Here is a 25729-nt window from a genome sequence, read left to right on the forward strand (position 1 = left end):
CTGACTATATGCAGCTGAGCAACAAGCATATCTCAATGGTATCTGGGATTGTGTGAAATGCTATTGGACCTTCCTTTGCCAGTACTGTATTCTGTCATTTCTATTTTGCCAGACCCGGTGCAAAGGTTATATAATTCACTCTAAGTGTTAAAAGTCCAATTAGCATATGCATTGGTTGAAGACATTACAGTATTTCCCAAAGTGTTGCGTGGGACAACAGGTTCTGTGCTATTTATTGCTTTTTCTCACCCGCCATAATAGGAATAAGTAGCATCATGACAAGACCCAACCTGAATTTGTCTGCACTAATAATTGAAATTACATTACAACTCATCTCAGTCAAGATCATTTGCAGATGTGCAAACATGTGCCCAAAGTGTAAATGCTCTGTGTTTCTTTAGTGAATTTTCCTACTTATATTTGTGTGATGATATGTAATTCTTATGGGAATACACATGGTGAAAGGAACTAGGAATACAAACCAAGTGGAGCTGTGCATTGTAAAGATAATCTTCAAAAAATTGGGTGTAAAGCTTTCAAAGATCAGACTGCAGACCCCAGTACATCCAAAGAAAGAAGCAACACTCCAGGGAATCCAGTAAAATGTAAATTTATTCAGCCACAATTACATTTCAGATCTTCATACAAACTATTTTCTGGTCCAAAGTAAGAAGAACTAGTTATTCATGTATTTTATTTAGTGTTCCATAGGAGAACGTCTAATGGTACACCATACAAGACTAGAGTGGGTCTGGTACTATCATTTCAACTAATAAGAACCTATAACATTAAACATACTATCCAATCTCTTAACCTCATGAATAGAACCAGGCCTGTAGTACTGTGGCATGGCCTCTGTATAGGTAAGAGCATATGCTTTTGGCTATGTCCACTGTATAGGTTCCATTGTTGGAGGGTCCCTGACAGCTGATTGGTGCAGGGTTCAAGTTTTGGACCACCAAATGATTCTGATGATCTTTCCTCTCCAGGTTACCAGTATCAAAAATGACCACCAACCTGGAAAACGCCTTTAAAATTAGCTTTGGTATTTTAAAGTGCACGTACTCATCATTTGTCCATACATGCTGTCCAGAGTCAGTCTGTGGTATGGCAGGGTCACCTTTTGCACCCTTTCCTTTAACTCAAGTGATTGGGGCTGAGCTGTAGTTTTGCGCATAGCCAATTGGCCAGGAGCACTTCTGTATAGGGAAAACCAGTTAAGGGCTGCAGTGTAAAAGCAGTTGGACCACTAGTGACAGCACTGCTAAGATATCCTATTAAGAAGTTTTTTAAAAAATTGTTATTTTTTATTGGGAAAACCACAACTCCCAGCAGGTCCTGATGGTCTACAGCAGTGTGGATGTGCTGGAAGTAATAGTTCCCTATGGATGGGAAGGGGATGATCGTAATTTGTTCATGTATTTTATTAACTAGTAATGGAGAGGAGTCAGAGGACCTTTTATTTTCACACCCGTGCTGTTTGGCACTCATCAAGTGCGTTTAGAAGTTACACTCACTCTAAGATGTAGTAAGTCTACGCTCTGCCCTGTGCTGCTTCTGCTGTGGTCACTCTCCTTTCTCGCCACGCCGACTGCTGGCATCTACTGCAAGTTTAGCTGTAGGAAATGAACCCTCAAAGAATCTGAAGCCTTGGATTACAGAAGCAATGTGAACGCCAGGCCAGCTGACATTTGCCAGTATTGCCAGATGGGCAGTCTGACCCTGGCATTCCAGGGACTGCGCAGTTTATCTTCTCATCTTGCTCAGCCAGAGTGACAGGTAATGGGCAGCCGCTGAGGTGAAAGACAAAGATTTTTCCATTGAGGCAGCTGCAGGTAAGCTCCATAGCATGCATAGGGGTTGATGCAGCATGGTAGATACAGTGCACCCCTGCAAGTAAATAATGTAAGCAATTGCACAAAGTTGAGGGTAGGGTGAGTCATGAGGGCAGGTATGAATTGCCTACCCCTGTGTCACGGGCATGTATTCTCATCTTGTCTGTGCCCTTTCTGTCTCTACCAAGCATTGTACTGGCTGTGGGAACTCTAAAAGTAATACTATTAAAAGAATGGAATACTGATGTAATCCACGTGGAGTTACTAACTTAGTACCTCTTTGTGCATTATATAAGCAACAGTATGTACCAACGACGGACAACAAGACCAAAGGGTCTAAGTGGAAGAGTTGTTTATGCCACCCCTGCCATAAAAGGTTTATTCAGGTTATTCACATTGATGACCTACTCTTAAAGGGGTTGGCCACTTTCACACCAATATTGACAAACAAATGTACAATAAAAAGATATACAGTTTTCCAATATACTTTCTGTATCAATTCCTCACAGTTTTCTAGATCTCTGCTTGCTGTCATTCATTCTGTTACTTCTAGAGGATAAAACTCCGACCATGGTCATGTGATTTACAGTCCATGGTCATGTGATGAGTACACAGGTGCTGCTCGTTATAGTCACAGCCCAGTAATCAGAAATCCGCCTGGTAATCAGCTGGTAAGGTATAATAGAGTGGGGAAGGGGGTGGGCTGAGTGAGTTAGGAAAGGCTAGCAGTTGGAGGAATAGCTAGGGAGACAAGGAGGGGTGTTGGGGGGGGGAGTGAGCTCGAGATAGTGTGAGAGCCTACAACTACCAGAATGCATTGCAGCAGGAAGCTCCACACACCATGCAAACAAATGCAGAAGACACAAGGTATTCCCAGAGAGACCCAGAAATCACTCAAATCACTGCTAAAGTTATATAGGTGAACTTAATAACCCATTAATAACACTAGCAGACCTTTTTTTCAAAAAATTATTTTTGCCCGGAAAATCCCTTTAAGGATAGGCCATCAGTTTTAATAACCTGAATAACTCCTCTAGGACGGGGCCGCATGTTGTGAAAAAAACAGAGCGTTTTGCAGTACCTGCATAGTGGATGGAATTTTGGCTTATCCCATCCACATATTGTAGAAAAAAATCTGCAGTGAAAATGCTGCGATTTAAAAAACGCAAGGGTTTCTGCAAATCGCAGCATGTAAACTATACCAACAAAAAGTTGTTTTTTTCTGTACAGGTATAATAGAAGCAGAAAGTCCGCAAAGAAAACCTCAACACGTGACTGTGGCTTGCTATGTGGGGCCCAAGTTTTGAAGTTTCCCTTATCCACACTCCATTTCTTCTCAATGCACTGCCAGAGATATCTGAATGCTTTACTTGGCTAAGTGCTCATTCACATCTGCGCCCGTACTCCGTTCTGCAGGTTTACGTTTCCTGCACAAAACTGGGCAAGAGACAGAAACCTGCCGGCATGTTTCAATCCCATTCATTTGAATGGGCTTGAAAAGTCTCCGGCTGTGTGCACCGGTGAGCGTTTTATGCGCTCCACAGCGAAACAGTTTTTTTTAAACCGGACACAGAGTCGGACATGCAGTACTGTGTGTTCGTTTTAAAAAAAACGGTTTCGCCGCGGAGCGCATAAAACGCTCACCGGCGCTCACAGCCGGACTCGGCATGACAGAAGAAACCTGAAAACGGAGTTCAGGCGCTGGTGTGAACCCAGCGTAACACTCATAGATAATATGATAATATAATAACTCCAAGAGCAGCACATACAGCAAACAAGCACAACACAGATATTGCCCGCACATCTGGCACATACCATGATGTATATACACTAGTTATCTTTAAACATGCCCCTTTATATACCGCACATGCGGTTTTATATACCGCTAGTACGCTGAATTCATTCGGCTTTCCCATTATGTGCCCCTGGGCTGGAGATATCTGTGTTCCTTACCGCCCAGCCATGACACTGAGCTGTGAGCCTAGCTGGACTGTCAGGAACGCCCTTCTGACAGTGGGCTGAGATAGGTAACGGCACTGATATCTCCAGCCCCGGTCACACATAACGGGAAAGCCAACAGTGCACTGAATTCAGCATACTGTTGGCTTTCCAGCCGCATATATATAATTCTATGCGGCCGGGGAACATGAAAGGTCTCTTTAAGGGATTCTTCCTTGTTTTTGGTGCTAACCTCCAGCAGGCTGAAACTTCCATATATAAATCCATGTCCCTATCAGGTAAGCCCCACCCACTCACTGCACTAAATCTAGGATCATTAGTTTAGTAATCCCATTGCTTCTTGTTTTAGGGTGCCTTCACACGGCGTAGCGCGCCGCTCCTTTAGACATGTATACACGGGACCAAGCGCGGCGCTTCAAAACAAAGCCCATTGATTCCAATGGGTGCCGATATACGCGTGTATATCGGCACCCATTGAAATCAAAGGGGCTCTGTTATGAAGCACTGCGTTTGGACACGTGTATACATGTCTAAAGGAGCAGCGCGCTACGCTGTGTGAAGGCACCCTAAGTCTCCTGATTGAACCTCGCCTTAGCATTTCTTTGTACCTTCACTTAGGCTCATTGGGGTTATTGACATGTGGTACATGGGCAGAGGCGTAACTTGAAGCTCTTCGGTCCCAGTGCAAAATCTGTAATGAGGCCCTTATCTAACTTGTGCCATATCTTATATATGGCGGAGGATCCTTTTGGGTCCCCTCAGAGTCCAGGGCTCAGTAGCGACTGCTATCTCGTCACCTTTTATAGCTACACCACAATACTTTGCTTTGCTGGTGTATTTTTATTTTTTTTTTTATGCCTCCTCTCCTCTCTCCAACAACCATTATAGAAGTAAAACAATTAACTCTTTACCCACCTTGGTACCAATTTTCTTTTGATGGAGCAAAAGTGAAAAACTAAGCAACTCTGCAAATTCTCCTAATTTCTGTATAGTTTTTTCTATGTACAGGTCTCATATAGACCTTTATGTCTCAATGGTAACAGACTATAGACAATCTTGATATAGTCTGAACCTACAGTTATACTCTCTTCCCTCATCTAATGATAGCTTTCCCCTCTAAATTGCCTCCTCTCTATCTTCCCCGCTGCCTTAGATATAATCTGTCCCTCCTTCCTCAGGTATCATGTACCTTCCGTCTTCCAAGTCTAATCCCATTTAAGGGATCATCTGGACCTTTCCAAAAAAATTGTAGAGCAGTCTTACTCTATCATAAATGAAGGATATGATGTTATGTTGAACAAAGCCGAAAATAAAACTTTTAGTTCTTGTCATTTGTAACATTTATAAAATTGTCTGCAAAGGAAATCTGGTGTCTTAGCTATTATTTTGAGACAGAAAATTAAAGCTTGGTCATGATAGATTGCTATGGTCGGCTGCTCCGTCTCCTCTTCACTAGTTATTCTAGAGCAGACCTAGTTACTGATCTCAAAATACTGTATGCTTCACAAAACAAATTGCAGATAAAAATGTTTCCACATTTCTTTTTGAGCCATCTTAACCAGTAAAAAAAAAGACAAAATATTTTATTGTTATTAATATGTAAATGCACTGTGAATGTGGAAAAATTGTTAGTTATGAGAGGTTCAGTCACACAATTAATTGAATATAAGACATTATCAAATGTGTTAGCACAGAAGTGCACATAAACTGTATAAGACAATATAGGAATAACTTACATTTTTCGAAATGCATTGCAACTTCATAATGTGCACCCTGAAAACCACAGAAAAACTTGTTATTGTAGAATCCTGAAAGGTTTGTCAGTATAAAGCACATGGATTTCTGCAAGCCCATTAAGTTGTGAATACATGTGAATACTAAAGCCCTGTGGCCATGACCGAATATGTCATCAGATGTGGGACTGAGGTTGCAGTATAATGCACTCGGATGACACTCCAAGTGCATTCTATGATGTACTTACTTGTATGGGTGCTCCCAATGAGTTATGTTCTGATGACACAGAGCAGGATAGGAACTGTTCTATGTTCATTGGAAAGGAATAGACCATCGGATGCCCCCTCAGAGGAGCAACGACAAGCACACTGTCATCTGCATTAGGCCTATGGCTTAAAATATATGCCCATTAACTTTAAAGGAAATTTGCACCACTCACGCATACTGTACTTTTTTATGTCTATCAACTAAACATTCTCAGTAAAACTCATTTTACACAGACCAGTCATATTAATGTGACCACCTGTCAAACTCCAGAATAGCCACCTTTCGCAGAGCGGACCGCTTCGAGACATGCTGGAAGAGAGGGGATGTTGTGATGATGTTCACTGGGATGTTGAGCCATGCCGACTTCAGTGCCGTGGCAAGCTGCGCTAGGTTACGCAGTTGAGCATCCATGGTGCGAACAACCCGATTGAGGTGGCCCCACAGATTCTCAAATGGGTTCAAGTCCGGGGAATTTGCTGGCCAAGGGAGTATGGTAAACTCATCCAGGTGTTCCTCGAACCACACACGTACACTGCAAGCTTTATGACACGTCGCATTGTCCTGCTGGTAGACGCCATCATCCTGAGGAAAAACAATTTGCATGTAGGAGTGAACATGGTCTGCAAGGATAGATACATACTTATGTTGATCCATTGTGCCTTCCACAATGATGAGTGCACCCAGATGGCTGGTGACACGTGCCTTCTGCGATTGGTTATTTAACGCTGACGTCAAAAGTGGGCAGTGGTCACATTAATATGACTGGACTGTGTACAATGAAATACAGGGGAGGCAGAAACGAACATTTTGTTTCTGTTCACATGGCAGACGCACCGTTTACTAAGGCCCCAAGTAGCAAACCTCAACTAAAAAACATGTGGAAACGCTACATTTTCATTGCATTTGTGATGCATTTTTCTTCCATTATTTAATCTACAGGTAAAACATTTGCGTTTCGATAGCTGAAATTGAAATACTGCATTTTTTTAAAAAGCAGTTGTTTGGCAGGATTTTTTTCCCTCAATGTGTGGATTGGATTAGCCAGAATCTCATTAACTTTGCTGGTACTGTAAAACGCAGCGTTTCCACTGTGTTTGTGTGTTTCCTCAAGGTGGGGCCATAAGCTTAAACCACGCCAGAAATCAAAGGACAAATACAGTCCTATGAAAAAGTTTGGGCACCCCTATTAATCTTAATCATTTTTAGTTCTAAATATTTTGGTGTTTGCAACAGCCATTTCAGTTTGATATATCTAATAACTGATGGACACAGTAATATTTCAGGATTGAAATGAGGTTTATTGTACTAACAGAAAATGCGCAATATGCATTAAACCAAAATTTGACCGGTGCAAAAATATGGGCACATCAACAGAAAAGTGACATTAATATTTAGTAGATCCTCCTTTTGCCTCTAGTCGCTTCCTGTAGCTTTTAATCAGTTCCTGGATCCTGGATGAAGGTATTTTGGACCATTTCTTTCTACAAAACAATTCAAGTTCAGTTAAGTTTGATGGTCGCCGAACATGGACAGCCCGCTCTCAAATGATCTGAAAACAAAGATTGTTCAACATAGTTGTTCAGGGGAAGGATACAAAACGTTGTCTCAGAGATTTAATCTGTCAGTTTCCACTGTGAGGAACATAGTAAGGAAATGGAAGACCACAGGGACAGTTCTTGTTAAGCCCAGAAGTGGCAGGCCAAGAAAAATATCAGAAAGGCAGAGAAGAATAATGGTGAGAACAGTCAAGGACAATCCACAGACCACCTCCAAAGAGCTGCAGCATCATCTTGCTGCAGATGGTGTCACTGTGCATCGGTAACAATACAGCGCACTTTGTACAAGGAGAAGCTGTCAGGGAGAGTGATGAGAAAGAAGCCGTTTCTGCACGTACGCCACAAATAGAGTTGCCTGAGGTATGCAAAAGCACATTTGGAAAAGCCAACTTCATTTTGGAAACAAAGATTGAGTTGTTTGGTTATAAAAAAAGGCGTTATGCATGGCGTCCAAAAAGAAACAGCATTCCAAGAAAAACACTTGCTACCCACTGTAAAATTTGGTGGAGGTTCCATCATGCTTTGGGGCTGTGTGGCCAATGCCGGCACCGGGAATCTTGTTAAAGTTGAGGGTCGCATGGATTCCACTCAGTATCAGCAGATTCTTGAGAATAATGTTCAAGAATCAGTGACGAAGTTGAAGTTACGCCGGGGATGGATATTTCAGCAAGACAATGATCCAAAACACCACTCCAAATCGACTCAGGCATTCATGCAGAGGAACAAGTACAATGTTCTGGAATGGCCATCCCAGTCCCCAGACCTGAATATCATTGAACATCTGTGGGATGATTTGAAGCGGGCTGTCCATGATCGGCGACCATCTAACTTAACTGAACTTGAATTGTTTGTCCAAAATACCTTTATCCAGGATCCAGGAACTGATTAAAAGCTACAGGAAGCGACTAGAGGCTGTTATCTTTGCAAAAGGAGGATCTACTAAATATTAATGTCACTTTTCTGTTGAGGTGCCCATACTTTTGCACCGGTCAAATTTTGGTTTAATGCATATTGCACATTTTCTGTTAGTACAATAAACCTCATTTCAATCCTGAAATATTACTGTGTCCATCAGTTATTAGATATATCAAACTGAAATGGCTGTTGCAAATACCAAAATATTTAGAACTAAAAATGATTAAGATTAATAGGGGTGCCCAAACTTTTTCATAGGACTGTATAGGGCCTGGGTCACTAAATGTAGAAAAACACTGGTCAAACACCAGGGTCAATGTATTTTGACTTCCTTGCTTTGGGTGCAAAAGAGTTTAGTAAGCTAAACACACACAAATATATTAATATATATATATATATATATATATATATATATATATATATATATATATATGAGACATTTATTCATTCATTTATTATATATGTATGTATGTATATGTATGTAATATTTTTACATATTTTTTTTTTACAGAGTCTTAATGTATAAAGCGTAAGGATGGATATATTATTCTATAAGTGTATATGACACCATGTGTACATCACTTGGTGCATGTAGTGCAGAGCAGGTGTGAACTTGGTAGGTGCCTGTGTGTACATATTGGGTGTCATTGTCTCTCTCCCATTAAAATTCCTCTCAGGTTTCTGTGAGGAATTCAATTTGTTCAAACACAAGGCACAAAGGAGTGAGCGGAGGAGACCTGGAGACTGCGGTGTATGTGTGTGCATGCATAGCCTGTGTAAAACTGTGTGGACGTAGTGTGTTTCTTTGTGGATATATGTATAATTCACACAGCATAAACAGCGCCTGTAGAGCCTTCAATGAGTACAACACATGAGGAGAAGCGCGATGCAGCCAGCCAGTGACTCTGTGGAGGAGATAAATCCACATGGAGCCTGTGCATGTGTCTGTGTATTATGTATAGTGATTCTTACTGTGTGAGGAGTCAGCTTGTGTATGTTTAGTAGAAATGTGTTTATACGGCATAGAGCTTGCTCTGCCTGCATAGGGGGACGTTTACATTGAGTGGCTGTGTTCTGTGTATGTATACTGTGCTCCCTGTAATGGATGTGACAGCAGCGTTTGTATAGCTTCTTATGTATACGACAGTCTTAAAAACTTTGTGTCTGAAGAGATGAGTGTGCGCCTACATGATGTGTACAGTAATGTGCGCTGCTGCTCACCGTGTGACTGCAGTGAATATATTTCATCTCTAGGTGCTTCACTTTGGGCTTCTTCACATACAGCATAGATGGTGTTTTCCAATATGATTTTGCAACACTGCAGTATATTTGTACATGTTGGAAGCGCAGTGCGAATAATGAAGGGTTATAATCATGACCCCATGGTTTATCACATCCCCCACTACTCTTTTCCTCCCCCTCCTGCTTCTCTCCCTCTCTTCTCCCTCCTTTAGGCTTTCCTGATTTTTTTTTTCCCAACATTTTGTTACATAATTCAGGCAGCATTTCAGTCGCTTCCTTTCTCGGTTCTATATTTTCATTCCAGTGCAGAGCGCATGGTGTGGATACTACTGATCTTGGTTTCTTGGGTCCTATCGGAGATGTAACCTCTGCAGATATCTATCTCCTTACTGATTACTTAAGATGTGGATTTTCTGCATTTTTATTTTATGTAAAATTCATTTTGTGGGTGACCCAATGAACACAATTATCTGCAATTCAAGAGTTTTGGCTGGCCTTTTATATAGTAATATCATTTATATTTCATTCAACCTACAAAATATATTCTCAGAAAATCCACCATAAATTGAATTAAGCTGTAAAGACCAAATGCACTTGCCAAGTTGGGTGACCCTGAAAGCTTACCAATGAATAAACTTGTCCATGCATATAGCCGTTCTTGAGGTTTGTCCTTAGATTTGTAAATCAATATATGTGTATATTTATCAGTGAATAATACATGCTGCCACACACGAGTGCTCCTGATAGACTAGTGGGCTGCCCCGAATGTCAGCAACAAATAAACATGGTAACACGTAGTATGTGGTCTTGCACTGATACACAAAGATAATGGAGTCAGGTCTGATCTGCCTCTGAACCGTCAAACGTATATATTTCACGCCATACCAAAAGATAAGAAATCCCCAGTATGGTACAACGGCGAGTCAAAAATTATTCGCACTCCAGTTATATGAAAACGTCTGTGTCTTATCATTGCTTTCCATATGTGATCACTCGCCACAGCCACTGCTCTGCTGGTATAAATGTGTTATGTCAGTTCATTTATGACTGTGGTGAGAGAAAAAATGGCTGCTCCATTTGTGATTGTATTAATGAAGGTGTCTGGTGACCTTGTGCGCAGTATGGAAAAAAATGTATATGAATGGATGGATGGAGAAGTTCAAGGAAGGTCGCACAAGTGTCCGCTGTGAAGAAGTAGTAGGTCGCATGACCACAACATGACCACAACATTGAGCCTAAATGTGAAATTCATCTGAGTGATAGTCAATCCTGTGGCAAATAATTTGCAGATCAACCACATCTGATGAAGACCACAGAGTATTCATGACTCGCAGCTCAGCCTAAAAAAAATAATGAGGAAATACAAAAGCTTGTTCACAGATGGACAAGGTACTTTGAAAAGCAGGGAGTTCATGTCAAAAAATGATGGATTTGTCTTTTCTGAAAGTTGATTAAAATTGATTCTCAAGCCAGAGTGTAGATAATATTTGAGTTACCATCATACATGTTATATTCCATTTTGCAAAAGGATGCCTACTGTATAAGTTGCTCTAGTCATGGGTTCCTTCAAGCACATTTTGCACATGGTAAGAATGGAAACTAAATGTTTAAAAAAATAAATAAATTATATATATATATATATATATATATATATATATATATATATATATATCAATTATAGCAGCAATGGTGTGGACCCAACCAGTGTCGGAGACATGGACACGAAAACTATAGCAAACAGGTTTATTTAAAATAAATAAATAAACAAACCTTCACTTCAGGCACAAAATCAGCAAAATAAACTACAGCCTTAACTTCTGGAAAAAACAATATGAATCAAAACCCTGCTCGTCTGAGTGCTAACTAAACAATAACTACTAACTGTAAGGGTGGCTTACTGCCAGCCACACAAATAAAAGGGCGCAGTACAGTCTTACCAAACTCACAGTGTCAGGACAGACCCAGGCACTTCCTCTTCTCCCAGGATCTGCCCTGAAGTGCAGGCTCTGCAACCTTTTATGTGCCAGTAACAAACCCAGGACCCACACCTGGGCTAAGGTCTACTCAAGATCTGCACTGGACCACACATAAGTCAGGAATCTGGGGGAGATATACTGGGACTCAGCACTCTGTCACTTTCTCACAATATATACATTATTTAATGCCCAAAAAATAGGGGACCTTATGGTAAGGTTTAGATTTACTACTTGGTGTTTAAAGGCACCTGTATTTGTCATTTCAGGTGACTTTTTAGGATAAGTTGTCGTGTGTACGTGAAAAGTAACTTTATTTCTGGCTATTATATGACTTCTATTCATTACTTTATAGTAGTTTCTCTTTTGCAAGCTCTATTTGTAGTTTGCAGTTCTTTCTGAGCTGGCAGATGGAGGCTGAAGGCACCTACACTAAAGTCATATAGCACAAAACGTAACATAGGGGTGCTGCCATACTGTGCTCCCAGCCAAATGCGTTTACCGCTATTTGCCTGGATACACCTGTACTTTTCCATTAGAAGCGATGTAAGTACATGTGTATTCCGCAATCAGTGATAATGTATGTGACTGGGAGCACTAAGAGGTAACACCTCTAGGGGGCAACATACTATGAACCTGGATTCTGCATCTAGTCGCCGGCCGCAAGTACCATCACTTTTCTGTAAGGGAAACGCAGACTAACTTCAGCCACATTTAATTCCTTGCAATGCGTTAACAGGAATTAATGGGTATCACACATACCCCAAAGTGACAGCACTGGTGCCAGGGGTTAGATTTGGCTATAGCTACATCTGGGTACACAGCATGTCAACACCTGAAAAGAAACACCATCTGGCCCCATGTTGCAGAAACACAGCTTTTTTGTTGCAGATTTTGCTGCGTTTTTCTGAACCAATGCCAGGAGTGAAGTGAGCAGAAGAGAACGTATAAGAAGGTTCCTAGACATTTCCCATTCCTTTTGTAACCATTCTTGGCTTTGGTTCCAAAAATTGAAGCAAAATTTGCAACAAAAATAATGCTGCATTTCCACAAGATGGGGCCTCAGCCTTAGGGGAGCAGCATACGACCAGCGACATACTGTCCTGTACTGTAATTGATACGAGGCAGAATGTGGATGGGAAGCCGGGGACTCGTGGCATCATAGATGACTATACTGTTAGGAGTCTTGCTCTCAGCATGACGTTCAAGCCGGTAAATCTGGCTGACATACAGACCCTGTTTAATGGGTGAAACACAGTCGTGTGTTGCTCTCCTTAGACTTCCCAAACACAGATAGCACGGATGTGGTTTTCACTGACATATACATTAAGAATGAATTGACAGGGCCACAAATGCAGACACATATAGGACCTGCTCCATAATTTGCAGGTCTTCAATTTTGGCCCGGACACACAGCAACAAAATAGAGATGAGCGAGTAGTATTCGATCGAATACTACTATTCAATCGAATTCTTGTATCGGTCGAATACCACGCGGGAAAATTCCATTGAATTCAATGCAAAAACCTCCTCGTGCTCCTCATCCTGCTACTTACGGAACTTGGAGGATCCAAGGTGTTGAACTTTGGTTTCCATGGAAACCGGAACAACATTCCCGTTTTTTCCCATAGACTATAATAGGATTAGATAATCGAACGAATACTACTCGCTCATCTCTACAACAAAAACAATGGCTGTGTGTATGGGTCCATTGAAATATAATAGTCCATACTTTTATCCACAGTTGTAGAAAAAAAAGTATGATTACTGTGTAGTAACTCCATGTGCCTCATATTAATAGCAGTTAACCCCATCATGTCCCTCACATTAATTCCATGTGTACTACACAGAAGAATTACTGATATGTGAGAGACGTGGAGGTAATAATTAAGTATCTTCATAATTAAGGTCCTTTATTAGTACCCTCATATGTCTCACATATTAGTAACCCTTATATGGGGCACACAGGGGTTAATATGAGGGACATGATGGAGTTAATTGCTATTAATGTCAGGCACATGGAGTTACTACAACTACATTAATAACCTCAAATGTCTGACATTAATAGGAATGGCAACTCCAGCAGGTTCCTGTGTGTTTTTTTACTGTCACTTTGTTCGGAGCTCTCCTATGCTCTGTCACTTCTGTGCAGGATGCAGATGGCAGGAGCCTTCACTGCAGGAAGTGCCCTGGATCTCTATAGGGATAAGCTCTGCTTCCTGGGTTCTCTTCTCTCCTCTCATTGGTGGACAGAGGGCAGCCAGAGAAGGGGGAGCGAGAAGGGACATTCCGCTCCTGCAGGTCCTGTCTGCCGTGCCAGTAAGATATACCACGTGTGCCAAGGGTTCCTGAACCCTGATATAGGACATAAAATGTGATTAAATATTTGGACTGTGATAGAAAGTTTTTATTTAATAGTGGTAGGACAGGTTTTTTTTTTTTTTCAAAGAACCTTCATTATTACTGGTAAAAAAAAAATAGATGTAAAAATATATATGGGAACCTCTCTTAAAAAATGAGGGATGGATAATGAATTGGAATGATGCAGTTCAGAGGCTACACAAGAGATGGTAAGAGGTAATCAGTGTCGTAGAATTAATGGTGTAAATGGCACCATAGATAAGAGGTGCCACACAGATACCATAAACTAGACCATAATGTAAGGGGGTGCATTCTCATCGCAAGTAAGTTGTTCCTCTGTAATGCATATGAACACACCGTTAAACAGACGGGACAACATGAACCCAGGTGCCAGCATAGAGGGACATACAATCATCTGGCAAAGCTGATCATTTATGCTAGGCCTCGTTCACATCTGAGTCGGTAATCTGTTCAGGGAGTCTGCTTGGGGACCCCCCTGAATGGACTATCGAACACATTGACAAGTGGTGTGCAGTGAAAGCACACGGACCCCATAGACTATAATGGGGTCCATGTGGTTTCCACATGGTGTCCATACGAGTCATGCAGACAGGAAAAAAGATCGTGAACTACTTTTCTGTCTGCATGTTCCGTGTGGAGACCGTGCAGAAAGCACAAGTACCCCATTATAGTCTATGGGGTCCATGTTCTTTCACTGCACACTGCTTACCAATGCGTTCGATAGTCTGTTCAGAGGGGGTCACCATGCGGACTCCCCCAAATGGATTACAGACACAGATGTGAACGAGGCCTTAGCGAGCACAAAGATCCAGAGTGTAATTCCCTAGTGAGGGTAGAACCACTATAAAAACGTAAAAATCACAACAATAAAAGTCTCAGACTACCCCTACAGGTCCTTGTGTAGATAACACCGGACTATTGAGGTATAACAATGCTCTCAAACAAGCGCATTCTTAGTTTCTATTTAGCATTAACCTAAGCCCCTGTACTTAGTCATCTTACTGCTCACGCTAACCTCTCTCCCTCTCCATAGACTTCTACACAGTGTTGGCCAAAAGTATTGGCACCCCTGCAATTCTGTCAGATAATACTCATTGTCTTCAAAGGAAAACCACAAAAAGAATTGTCAGAAAGTCAAATTGGATATAATTCCGCACCAAACATAAAAAAGGGGGTGGACAAAAGTATTGGCACTGTTTGAAAAATCATGTGATGCTTCTCTAATTTGTGTAATTAACAACACCTGTTACTTACCTGAGGCACCTAACAGGTGGTGGCAATAACTAAATCACACTTGCAGCCAGTTGAAATGGATTAAAGTTGACTCAACCTCTGTCCTGTGTCCTTGCGTGTATCACATTGAGCATGGAGAAAAGAAAGAAGACCAAAGAACTGTCTGAAGACTTGAGAAGCAAAATTGTGAAGAAGCATGAGCAATCTCAAGGGTACAAGTCCATCTCCAAAGACCTGAATGTTCCTGTGTCTACCGTGCGCAGTGTCATCAAGAAGTTTAAAGCCCATGGCACTGTGGCTAGCCTCCCTAGATGAGGACGGAAAAGAAAAATTGACAAGAGATTTCAATGCAAGATTGTGCGGATGGTGGATAAAGAACCTCGACTAACATTCAAACAAGTTCAAGCTGCCCTGCAGTCCGAGGGTACAGCAGTGTCAACCCGTACTATCCGTCGGCGTTTGAATGAAAAGGGACTGTATGGTAGGATACCGAGGAAGACCCCACTAATTACCCAGAGACATAAAAAAGCCAGGCTTACCTGAGAAAGCCAAAAACGTTTTGGAAGAATGTTCTCTGGTCAGATGAGACAAAAGTAGAGCTTTTTGGGAAAAGGCATCAACATAGAGTTTACAGGAAAAAAAGAGGTCTTCAAAGAATAGAACATGGTCCCTACAGTCAAACATGGCGGAGGTTCCCTCATGTTTTGGGGTTGCTTTGCTGCCTCTGGCACTGGACTGCTTGACCGTGTGCATGGAATTATGAAGTCTGAAGACTTCCAACACATTTTGCAGCATAATGTAGGGCCCAGTGTGAGAAAGCTGGGTCTCCCTGAGAGGTCATGGGTCTTCCAGCAGGACAATGACCCAAAACACACTTCAAAAAGCACTAGAAAATGGTTTGAGAGAAAGCACTGGAGACTTCTAAAGTGGCCAGCAATGAGTCCAGACCTGAATCCCATGGAACACCTGTGGAGAGATCTCTTGATGGCAGTTTGGAGAAGGCCCCCTTCACATCTCAGGGACCTGGAGCAGTTTGCCAAAGAAGAATCTAAAATTCCAGCAGAGCAGTGTAAGAAACTCATTGATGGTTACCGGAAGCAGTTGTTCGCAGTTATTTTGTCTAAAGGTTATGCTACCAAGTATTAGGCTGAGGGTGCAAATACTTTTGTCCGGCCCATTTTTGGAGTTTTGTGTAAAATGATCAATGATTTGACTTTTTTTTCATTCTCTTTTGTGTTTTTTCATTGCAAGCAAAATAAATGAAGATATTAATACCAAAGAGTTTGTGCTTGCAATCATTTTATGGAAGACAATGAGTATTATCTGAGTAATCTGATACATCACTTGTATAGTTTGTCTCAGGCGGGATATAGCTAGATATATAGATATTTCAGAGTGAAAGACAGTTTATAAGGGATGGAAGAGGAAAGAAAATGGCCAGATAAGAAGAAAAATAAGCATTTTTCTCAGATAAGTTTTATTACAAAGTTGCTTTTATTTGCATATACTACATACAGTGACAACAATAATATGTTACAGCCTTTCGCTTCTCACATTGCAGGAAGGGACTGAATAGCCATTAGAATGGGTTTTTAGGCCAGAACCATTCATTTTAGTTTACTTTCCGCTAACATGTAAATGGGTATTTTCATGAATAATGTATTACACTGCAAAGCAATACATTAAATTAAAGGTATATTATGCAATAAACATGCAAATAACGGCCAACCCTAGTAAATGTAATAAAATCACAGAGGAAGCAATACTTACCTGTCCTGTCCTCCCACCTCTTCAGTGCTGCAGCTCCACTGCAGACTTCCTTGGCTGCAGCAGTTGTGTAGTCTCCTGCGGTACATGGCAGGTGCCTCACGATTCGCTGCTGTGGTGAGGAAAAGGTGGGAAATAAGCCTTGTAGGTATTATTTCTTAAGTTATTTTATCACAATTCCTAGTCCTGTGCCATTTTTCCTATGACTTGGACAACCCCTTTAAGCACTACAAATTGAGCATGATGGGATTAAGGCTGAGGCCCCACATGGCGTAAATACTGCGGCAAAAAATGCTGGTGTTTTACAGTCACTGCAAAGTGGATGGGATTCTAGCACATTCCATCCACACATTACATAAAAATATGCAAAGTTTACTCGCTGCAATTTCCATAACCATTGCATTTTTGGAAATCGCAACACGTCATTTATACCTACAGAAACGCTGGAGGTTTCCCTATAGGTATAATGAAAGCAGAAAGTCGTTTCCACCACGGTTTCTCCTACATCAATTTTTCACTACGGCCTGCTATATGTTGGCTTAGCCTAAAACCTTTCTATATTAGGCTTTGTTCATACTGAAAAACCAAGTAGCCACAAGCCAGGTATCACATTTTACAAATCTTTCACAGTGGCCAGAAAAACCTGCGTTGTTTTATTGCCTTTTTCACATCTTAGTTTATATAATCACAATAAACGTTTCTAGGATTGTTTCTTAAAAAGACGAAGCTGAATATAGTGGAACTCAGAACAAATTCTGTGTATTTTACATAGCTTTGGTAGCAGTAAGCCCATCAAGCGATATTCGCACACTGCAGAAATATCTGCTACTGAAAATCAGCTCCATTCACCTCAAAGGGTTCTTTCTGCAGAACGCACGTACATTTCTGCAGTAAAGTATGAATATAAATATCCTATAATATAACCTGATGACAGGTACCTATAAGACTATATCACTGTAAAACAAACTAACATAAAATGTACATTTCATTAATAACTGTATAAAGTAATGCACAGAAAAACATTTAGATCTGATAATACATAAATAGCAAATGCATGGCTGAGACAGTGCCCAATGCTCAAGGAGTGTATAAGAATAATAAACTAAGATTACTGTTACAGACATATCAATGTGTTCCAGCTTCATGTAGAAGAATGAAAATGTATTAAAATTATAGGAAAAATTATAGCAAAACAGCTTTACCCTATTACACCTATTGCAGTTTACCCTATTACATCTGTTCCTAAATCTCAGGAAATTACATTAGGATGCCCCAAATAATTGGAGACCTTCCTTATGTGTAACAGATATGTCCATATGACAAATTTTTTGATGCTTTTTTTCATGTAGTTTTTTTAACCAATATCCGGAGTGGCTTTAGAGGAATGGGAAAAACAAAGGAGGTCCTTCTCCTTCCCCACTTTTGTCTTAGGCTCAAAAAACTGCATCAAAAACTGCAATGGTATTTTTAAAAACTTCTGTGCGTCAAACCAACTTTAGGGAGCCTTCACATGGAGTAAACGCACGTGTATTTTTGCAAAGTACATGTGTAAAAATACACGTGTAAAAATAAGACTCCCATTGACTTCAATGACATTTTACAGGCGTATTTTTATACGTGTAAAAAATATCATTGAAGTCAATGGAAGTCTTATTTTTACACGTGTATTTTGCAAAAATACGTGCGCGTTTACTCCATGTGAAGGCTCCCTTAGACCTGAGGCCCCACGTGGTATCAATGATATCAAAAACTGCGGTGTTTTACCTTCCCTGCACACACTGCAGAAAAATACACGCAGTGGAGACGTTGCGATTTCCAAAACTGTTACGATTTTGGAAATCGCAGTATGTCAATTATACCTACGGAAACACTGACAGTTTCCCTAGAATGGAGGAAAACTCTGTTGACTTTCTGTGAAAAGCGCTACGGGAAAACTAAATATGTTGCCGCCGTGGTTATTCCCAGAGGTTTTTTAGCTGTGGCCCGCGACATGGGGCCTTAGCTTTAGTCTAAGACCCCCATTGATAAAAAGCTGCTATTTTTTGTTTTTTTGTTTCTTGTTGTAGATTTTGCTGAGTTTTCTTGACCTTGGCTCACAAAACTGCAGTTAAATTTGCAACTAAAAAAAAGCCACAAGTGGCATTCTTGCATCGGCCTCTCCATGTTTTCAAATATGGACAGGGATGGGTGCGATTAGCAGCTGTTCCATATTTATTATCATTTACGCCACAAAAACAATTACTAATAAAATTGCCTGTATTGCTTAGTAGGGGTTTTTTTTGTGCACACAACATTTTTCAGGTGCCTTTTTTTCCTATAATGAAATCTGGAAAATGCCTAAAAAAATACCTAGAACATGCTGCCTTTTGAACAAAAAAAAAAAAGACAACAAAAAAGGCCAGAAAATGTTGAATACCGCTACTACTATAAATCTGTTTTAAAGGTTTTATTTACTGTAAGAAATGAGGCAATAAAAGAAGAACTTTAGGCTAAGACTGAGTTCACACGTAGTTCTTTGGTCAGGATTTTGAGATTGAATTCACCTCAAAATCCTGACCAAAAAGACAGCTCCCATTGAAATCAATGGGAGCCAGTCAGTTCTTTTTTCCGGGAGCCGTTTTTTTCCAGTTCCTGGAAAAAAGTAGCGACATGCTCATTCTTCGCGAACCCGCCTGAAGACACTCCCTCCTCCCGACTAGGCCCATTCATTGGGCCTAATCTGGAGCAGAGTGCGTGACTGGTTGCCGGTGCACTGCATCAGCATCAAGTCGCAGCTACCCGCTTTTTGGTCCAGAAACTGAGGTGGCCTCCACCTCAGTTTTTGGATCAAAAAACCCTGTGTGAACTTGGCCTAAGGCCTCGCACTGCCGAATGCAGTGGAAAAAAATGCTGACTTTTAGGCTAAGGTCCCACAGCAAAAAAGTGCTGCAGGAAAAACTGGCGGCAATTAATCCTAGTTCTTCCCGCAGCACTTTTCACAGAAAGTCCGCAGAGTTCTCCTCTGCGGACTTCCTGTATCAATTACACCTATAGGGAAACCACCGGTGTTTCCGTAGATATAATTGAGATGTTGCGATTTCCAAAACCACACCAGTTTGAAAATCACAGAGTGTCTGCAGCGTGTCCGCAGGGCATATTTCTTTTTTTGCAAGGATGGGATTTGCTAGACTTCAGTGACTGTAAAATGCCATGTGGGGCCTTGGCTTTAAAACACCAGCAAAGTGAATGAGTTTTCAATAATCTGATCCATCCATTGTGGGAAACATAATAGAAACAATTCACAACAAAATAGCATAAACCAAAATGGCCTGTTTGGTATTGCACGATAGCTGCATATAGCTACAACCCTAAAACACACAACAAAAATGCAGTTAAATTACCATGGAAAGCGCCATAGAAAGTGGACTTTTGTCATAAAGATGCTATTTATGAAATGAGCCCTGCGCTAGGGCCCCATGTTTTGGAAAAAAATTTTCAGCTGAATTTGCACAGTAGCCAAAAACGCTGCCTTTCCACAACATAGGGCCGTAGCGTAGGGATGATTTCATATATAGCATCTTTACAACAAAAGTCCACTTTCTATGGCGCTTTTCATGGTAATTTAACTTCATTTTTGTTATGTGTTTTGGGGTTGCAGCTATAGTGCTATATCAAACATGCTACATACAGTGCGTTTTGGTTTGTGCCATTTGTTCCATTATGCATCATGCTCTGAGTTTGGTAGGTTTTTCTAGTGTGTTTTTTTTACATAGGCTTTTCTATAGAAAAACATGTATAAAACATCACAAAATTAGAAATGGTTGTTTCATATTTAAACATGCTGGCAAAAATGTTTGTTTTCCCCATTCATGTTAAAAATCCAGAAAAAAGTATGAAAGGGTCTTAAGGATGTGTTCACATGGGGCAGATTTATTACAGAATTCTGCAAGTTTCATTCATCTCAGTTGGGTTCTTTCTGTATATGTATTTCTGTAAATCCTTCTCAGATCAATGGGACAGTTTCAGAAACTCCTTTATAAAATCTTCGGAGGTGAATATAATGTCCAGAAATGTATTAAAAACTGCCCTAGAATGGTGTACAATCTAATTCATATATCTCTAACCTACAATACGTATGGACTGTGGATGAGACAATGGACTTTGCAGGATGTTTTTGGAATCGCAGAAACAGTCTGGAGAGAAAATCCTATTCATACCCAAGACACAAGCTTGCTAAGCATTTTTGTGCCCCTAAGGCCACAGGGTAAAATCCATTGTAAAGCTGCTATATCATGGTAACTCTATGGATTTGGAAATCTGCAGCATTATCTCAAATCTGCAGCTGAAAAATCAACTGCATGTGACTGGGTTTTGTAAAAGGTATACAGAAAATTTGAATCTGAACATGATTAAGGTAACTATATATATATATATATATATATATATATATATATATATTCATTCTGCATGCATTCAACTGCATTGTAGGTAAGGACGGTTTAAGGGTACTTTAATGTGTATGTTCTTCATTTGCAATTTTATTAGGCCATTATTTTGTACTTCGACCATGAATACCTAAACAGTGTAAGGTAATGTCTTCTAGGTGTCTAATGGGATGGAAACAGTTAACCTTTCTTTGCCTGTCTACACAGAGATTCGAGAAGCCTTCAAGGTGTTTGATCGAGACGGAAATGGATTCATCTCCAAGCAGGAGCTGGGCACAGCAATGAGGTCTCTGGGGTACATGCCCAATGAAGTGGAACTGGAGGTCATTATACAGAGGCTGGATATGGATGGTAAGGCCTGGGAGCATTATCCGTACTTCATCTTTATACTATACAATGGAGCTAAATACTTGCTTTTTACTTCCCTGTAGCGTAGTGTACTGTTTCTATATCCTCATCACAGTGGATAGTAATCTGACTGTATTCCCTGTCAATCTATAGTTACAAATCACCTTCTTACTATTCTTTCTGTATGTTTCAGATAATCTTTTACATGTTAGGCCCTGCTTACTCTGCATTTACAGTGTACATCAAATATCCTGATAAATACTTTTGAAGTGTGCCACTGTATTGGCATACATTACAGATTTAGGGTCCATGCACACGGAGTAAACACGCACTCATTTTGGCAAAATACAGGTGTAAAGAATACACGTGTGAAAATAAGACTCCCATTGACTTCAATGACAGTCATTGAAGTCAATGGGAGTCTTATTTTTACACGTGTATTCTTTACATGTGTATTTTGCCAAAATAAGCCCACGTTTACTCTGTGTGAATGGACCCTTACTACCATCTTGGCTGTGTTCACATCTGCTTCGGATGTTTCATTACCTCTGCCACAGACGAGAAAGGAGTTTTTCGTCCAGCAAATTGATGGACATCATAATGGATACCTAATGTACTCTATTATTGTCAATGGAGTCCAACGGGATCCACATGTGTCCATCAAATGACAGATCTTTCCCCCATTGGGATTTTACTTTTATTACGTTAGATTCGTAGTAGCATCACCTCTCCATTGTTCTGGTCCATTGATGGACCCAAACAATGGAGAGGCGGACTGATATGATAACAGTAATACGCGACAGACCCCATTAACTATAATGAGGTTCATTGGGTCTGTTGTTTTTAAACTGAAACTGAAAAGAGACTCCAGTGCAGATATGAATATAACCTTAAATAAATTATTTAAATGCATTTAAAATAAAGGTATGCCCACATATACTGACCCAGCGCACTCTTTTGGCATATGTTGAGTGAGAGGTCTTAGATGGGTGTGTTCAGTGTATACATAGCCTTATACATATGACAGCCACTGTGGTTAAATATAAAGCTGAGCTCTGCCATTATTAAAAAGAACCATACTTTCTTTTTTTTTTTAAGCAGCTAGTACTTAGAGGTATGAGGCAGCATCCCATAGCCTAGCACATTAAGGGTAAGTTCACACGTACTTTTTTGGTCAGGGTTTTGAGGCCGTATCTGCCTCAAAACCCTGACCAAAAAGGCGGCTCCCATTGATTTCCCATTGACGGCTCCCGGAAAAAAGAAGCGAGATGCTCATTCTTCAGGCCGAGTAGCCTTGCGATTCAGCCTGAAGACACTCCCTCCTCCGGACTAGGCTCATTCATTGGGCCTAATCCGGAGCAGAGTGCGCGGCTGAATGCCGTTATAGTTCACCGGCTTTCAGTCGAGGCTACCCGGTTTTTGGATTGGAACCTGAGGCAGCCTCCGCCTCAGGTTCCGATACAAAAAGCCCTGTGTGAACTTACCCTTACTTATGTTTATCATTTATACCAGAAACTGGCATAAATTATAGAAGCCCAAAGTTGATGTAAATTTGTGTTCTGGCACACTGCTATCACATGTGCCAAATTTATTATGCTTCTTAAAAATTTGAAGCATTTCGCTCCTACAATTTTAATAAGTCTTTCCAGCAGAGTTTGTTTATATGTCAGACAATAGAACTGGACTGATAGGTGAGTATTATGGTAGTTCATTTTTTTTTCTTAGAATGCATGTGCCTCTCTGAATAAATAATACTTGAACCTGACCACCTGTTTATGACACTTAACGTAAAAGGGTATTTAAGGATCCTATGTATACAGCTAGCTTATATAAATTCAATAGTTTTCCTAAATACATTGCTTTAGCAATGCTGCTTTGTTTGCCTGCTATGTGAAATTATTCCGACCATTATTTACACAGCGTTTTCTTGGTCACCGTCCTATTTCTGATAAGACAGGTCGGAGGATGAATCACGGCTCTCTGGGAGGGAACCGTGTTCTCTTGCTGTTATGTACAGCTCTGTACAGTCTGGACAATCAGGTCAGTTTATTGCATTTTGCATTTTGATAATACAGACATGGACAGTTTAAGACTCGGTTGCACTTTGTACAGGGATTCCGTTTCCCTCTCCGCATGAAAAATGTGTTGAGAAAAGTGCTGCAAGCAGCGCTTTTTTCTCCACATTTTTCACCCTTCTCAGGCAGAAGCCAAACGGAAACCACACGGATTGCATTAGTCTATGAGGTCTGCGGGTTTCCTAAGATAACCACTTTTTTATGCGGATTAGGTTTACATTTGGGGGGTTTCGAAGCGGATGTGGGTTATCACTTTTTAAGTGCATTGGGTTTCAAGTAAGGAAACATGATCGCAGGTGTGAACTTAGCGTAATGGTTGGATAGGTGAGTAAATTCCCAATATGTAATTTGTATCTTGGTACTCTCTGATATTCCCTTGCAGTCAGCCTGCAAAGCATCACTGTGCTGTGTGTTAATGTATACCCAGGAAGCTCTGCATAAGGCTTTAGCTGTCTTTGTGAATACTTAAGGGATTGTCCATTTTCAGACAAATACTGAGAGACAATTGCTATTATTTATATAATGAAAAGCTCTGTGCTTGCTGTGACTCATTCTGCTTACTTTAGTGGCTAAAGATCCGTCCATGGCCATGTCATGGTACATACAGTCATGGCCAAAAGTTTTGAGAATGATACAAATATTAATTTTTACAAAGTCTACTGCTTCAGTTTTTCTAATGGCAATTTGCATATACTCCAGAATGTTATAAAGAGTGATCAGCTTAATAGCAATTACTTGCAAAGTCAATATTTGCCTAGAAAATTAACTTTATCCCCCAAAACACATTTCAACATCATTGCAGCCCTGCCTTAAAAGGACCAGCTAACATCATTTCAGTGATTGCTCCATTAACACAGGTGTGGGTGTTGATGAGGACAGGGCTGGAGATCAATCTGTCATGATTAAGTAAGAATGACACCACTGGACACTTTATAAGGAGGCTGGTGCTTGGCATCATTGTTTCTCTTCTGTTAACCATGGTTATCTCTAAAGAAACACGTGCAGTCATCATTGCACTGCACAAAAATGGCCTAACAGGGAAGAGTATCGCAGCTAGAAAGATTGCACCTCAGTCAACAATCTATCGCATCATCAAGAACTTCAAGGAGAGAGGTTCCATTGTTGGCAAAAAGGCTCCAGGGCGCCCAAGAAAGACCAGCAAGCGTCAGGACCGTCTCTTAAAAGTGTTTCAGCTGCGGGATCGGGCTACCAGCAGTGCAGAGCTTGCTCAGGAATGGCAGCAGGCAGGTGTGAGTGCATCTGCACTCACTGTGAGGCGGAGACTCTTGGAGCAAGGCCTGGTCTCAAGGAGGGCAGCGAAGAAGCCACTTCTCTCCAGAAAAAAAATCAGGGACAGACTGATATTCTGCAAAAGGTACAGGGAGTGGACTGCAGAGGACTGGGGTAAAGTCATTTTCTCTGATGAATCCCCTTTTCGATTGTTTGGGACATCTGGAAAACAGCTTATTCGGAGAAGAAGAGGTGAGTGCTACCACCAGTCTTGTCTCATGCCAACTGTAAAGCATCCTGAAACCATTCATGTGTGGGGTTGCTTCTCAGCCAAGGGAATCGGCTCTCTCACAGTCTTGCCTAAAAACACAGCCATGAATAAAGAATGGTACCAGAATGTCCTCCAAGATCAACTTCTCCCAACCGTCCAAGAGCAGTTTGGCGATCAACAATGCCTTTTCCAGCATGATGGAGCACCTTGCCATAAAGCAAAGGTGATAACTAAATGGCTCAGGGAACAAAACATAGAGATTTTGGGTCCATGGCCTGGAAACTCCCCAGATCTTAATCCCATTGAGAACTTGTGGTCAATCATCAAGAGACGGGTGGACAAACAAAAACCTACAAATTCTGACAAAATGCAAGTATTGATTGTGCAAGAATGGACTGCTATCAGTCAGGATTTGGTCCAGAAGTTGATTGAGAGCATGCCAGGGAGAATTGCAGAGGTCCTGAAGAAGAAGGGTTAACACTGCAAATATGGACTTGCTGCATTAACTCATTCTAACT

The 25729-nt window shown here is 40.9% G+C and overlaps 1 protein-coding gene across 1 annotated transcript in view; it reads left to right on the forward strand.

Moving 5' to 3' along the window:
* CABP7 (calcium binding protein 7) overlaps positions 1–25729 on the forward strand; it is a 93337-nt gene that overhangs the window by 17252 nt on the left and 50356 nt on the right. Inside the window, exon 2 of the mRNA XM_075276668.1 lies at positions 21495–21638. Within this exon, the coding sequence (XP_075132769.1) occupies positions 21495–21638 (144 nt within the window). The remainder of the gene's footprint in view (positions 1–21494; positions 21639–25729) is intronic.

Source organism: Leptodactylus fuscus, chromosome 1 (assembly GCF_031893055.1).
Source record: "Leptodactylus fuscus isolate aLepFus1 chromosome 1, aLepFus1.hap2, whole genome shotgun sequence".
Classification (NCBI taxonomy): Eukaryota; Metazoa; Chordata; class Amphibia; order Anura; family Leptodactylidae; genus Leptodactylus; species Leptodactylus fuscus.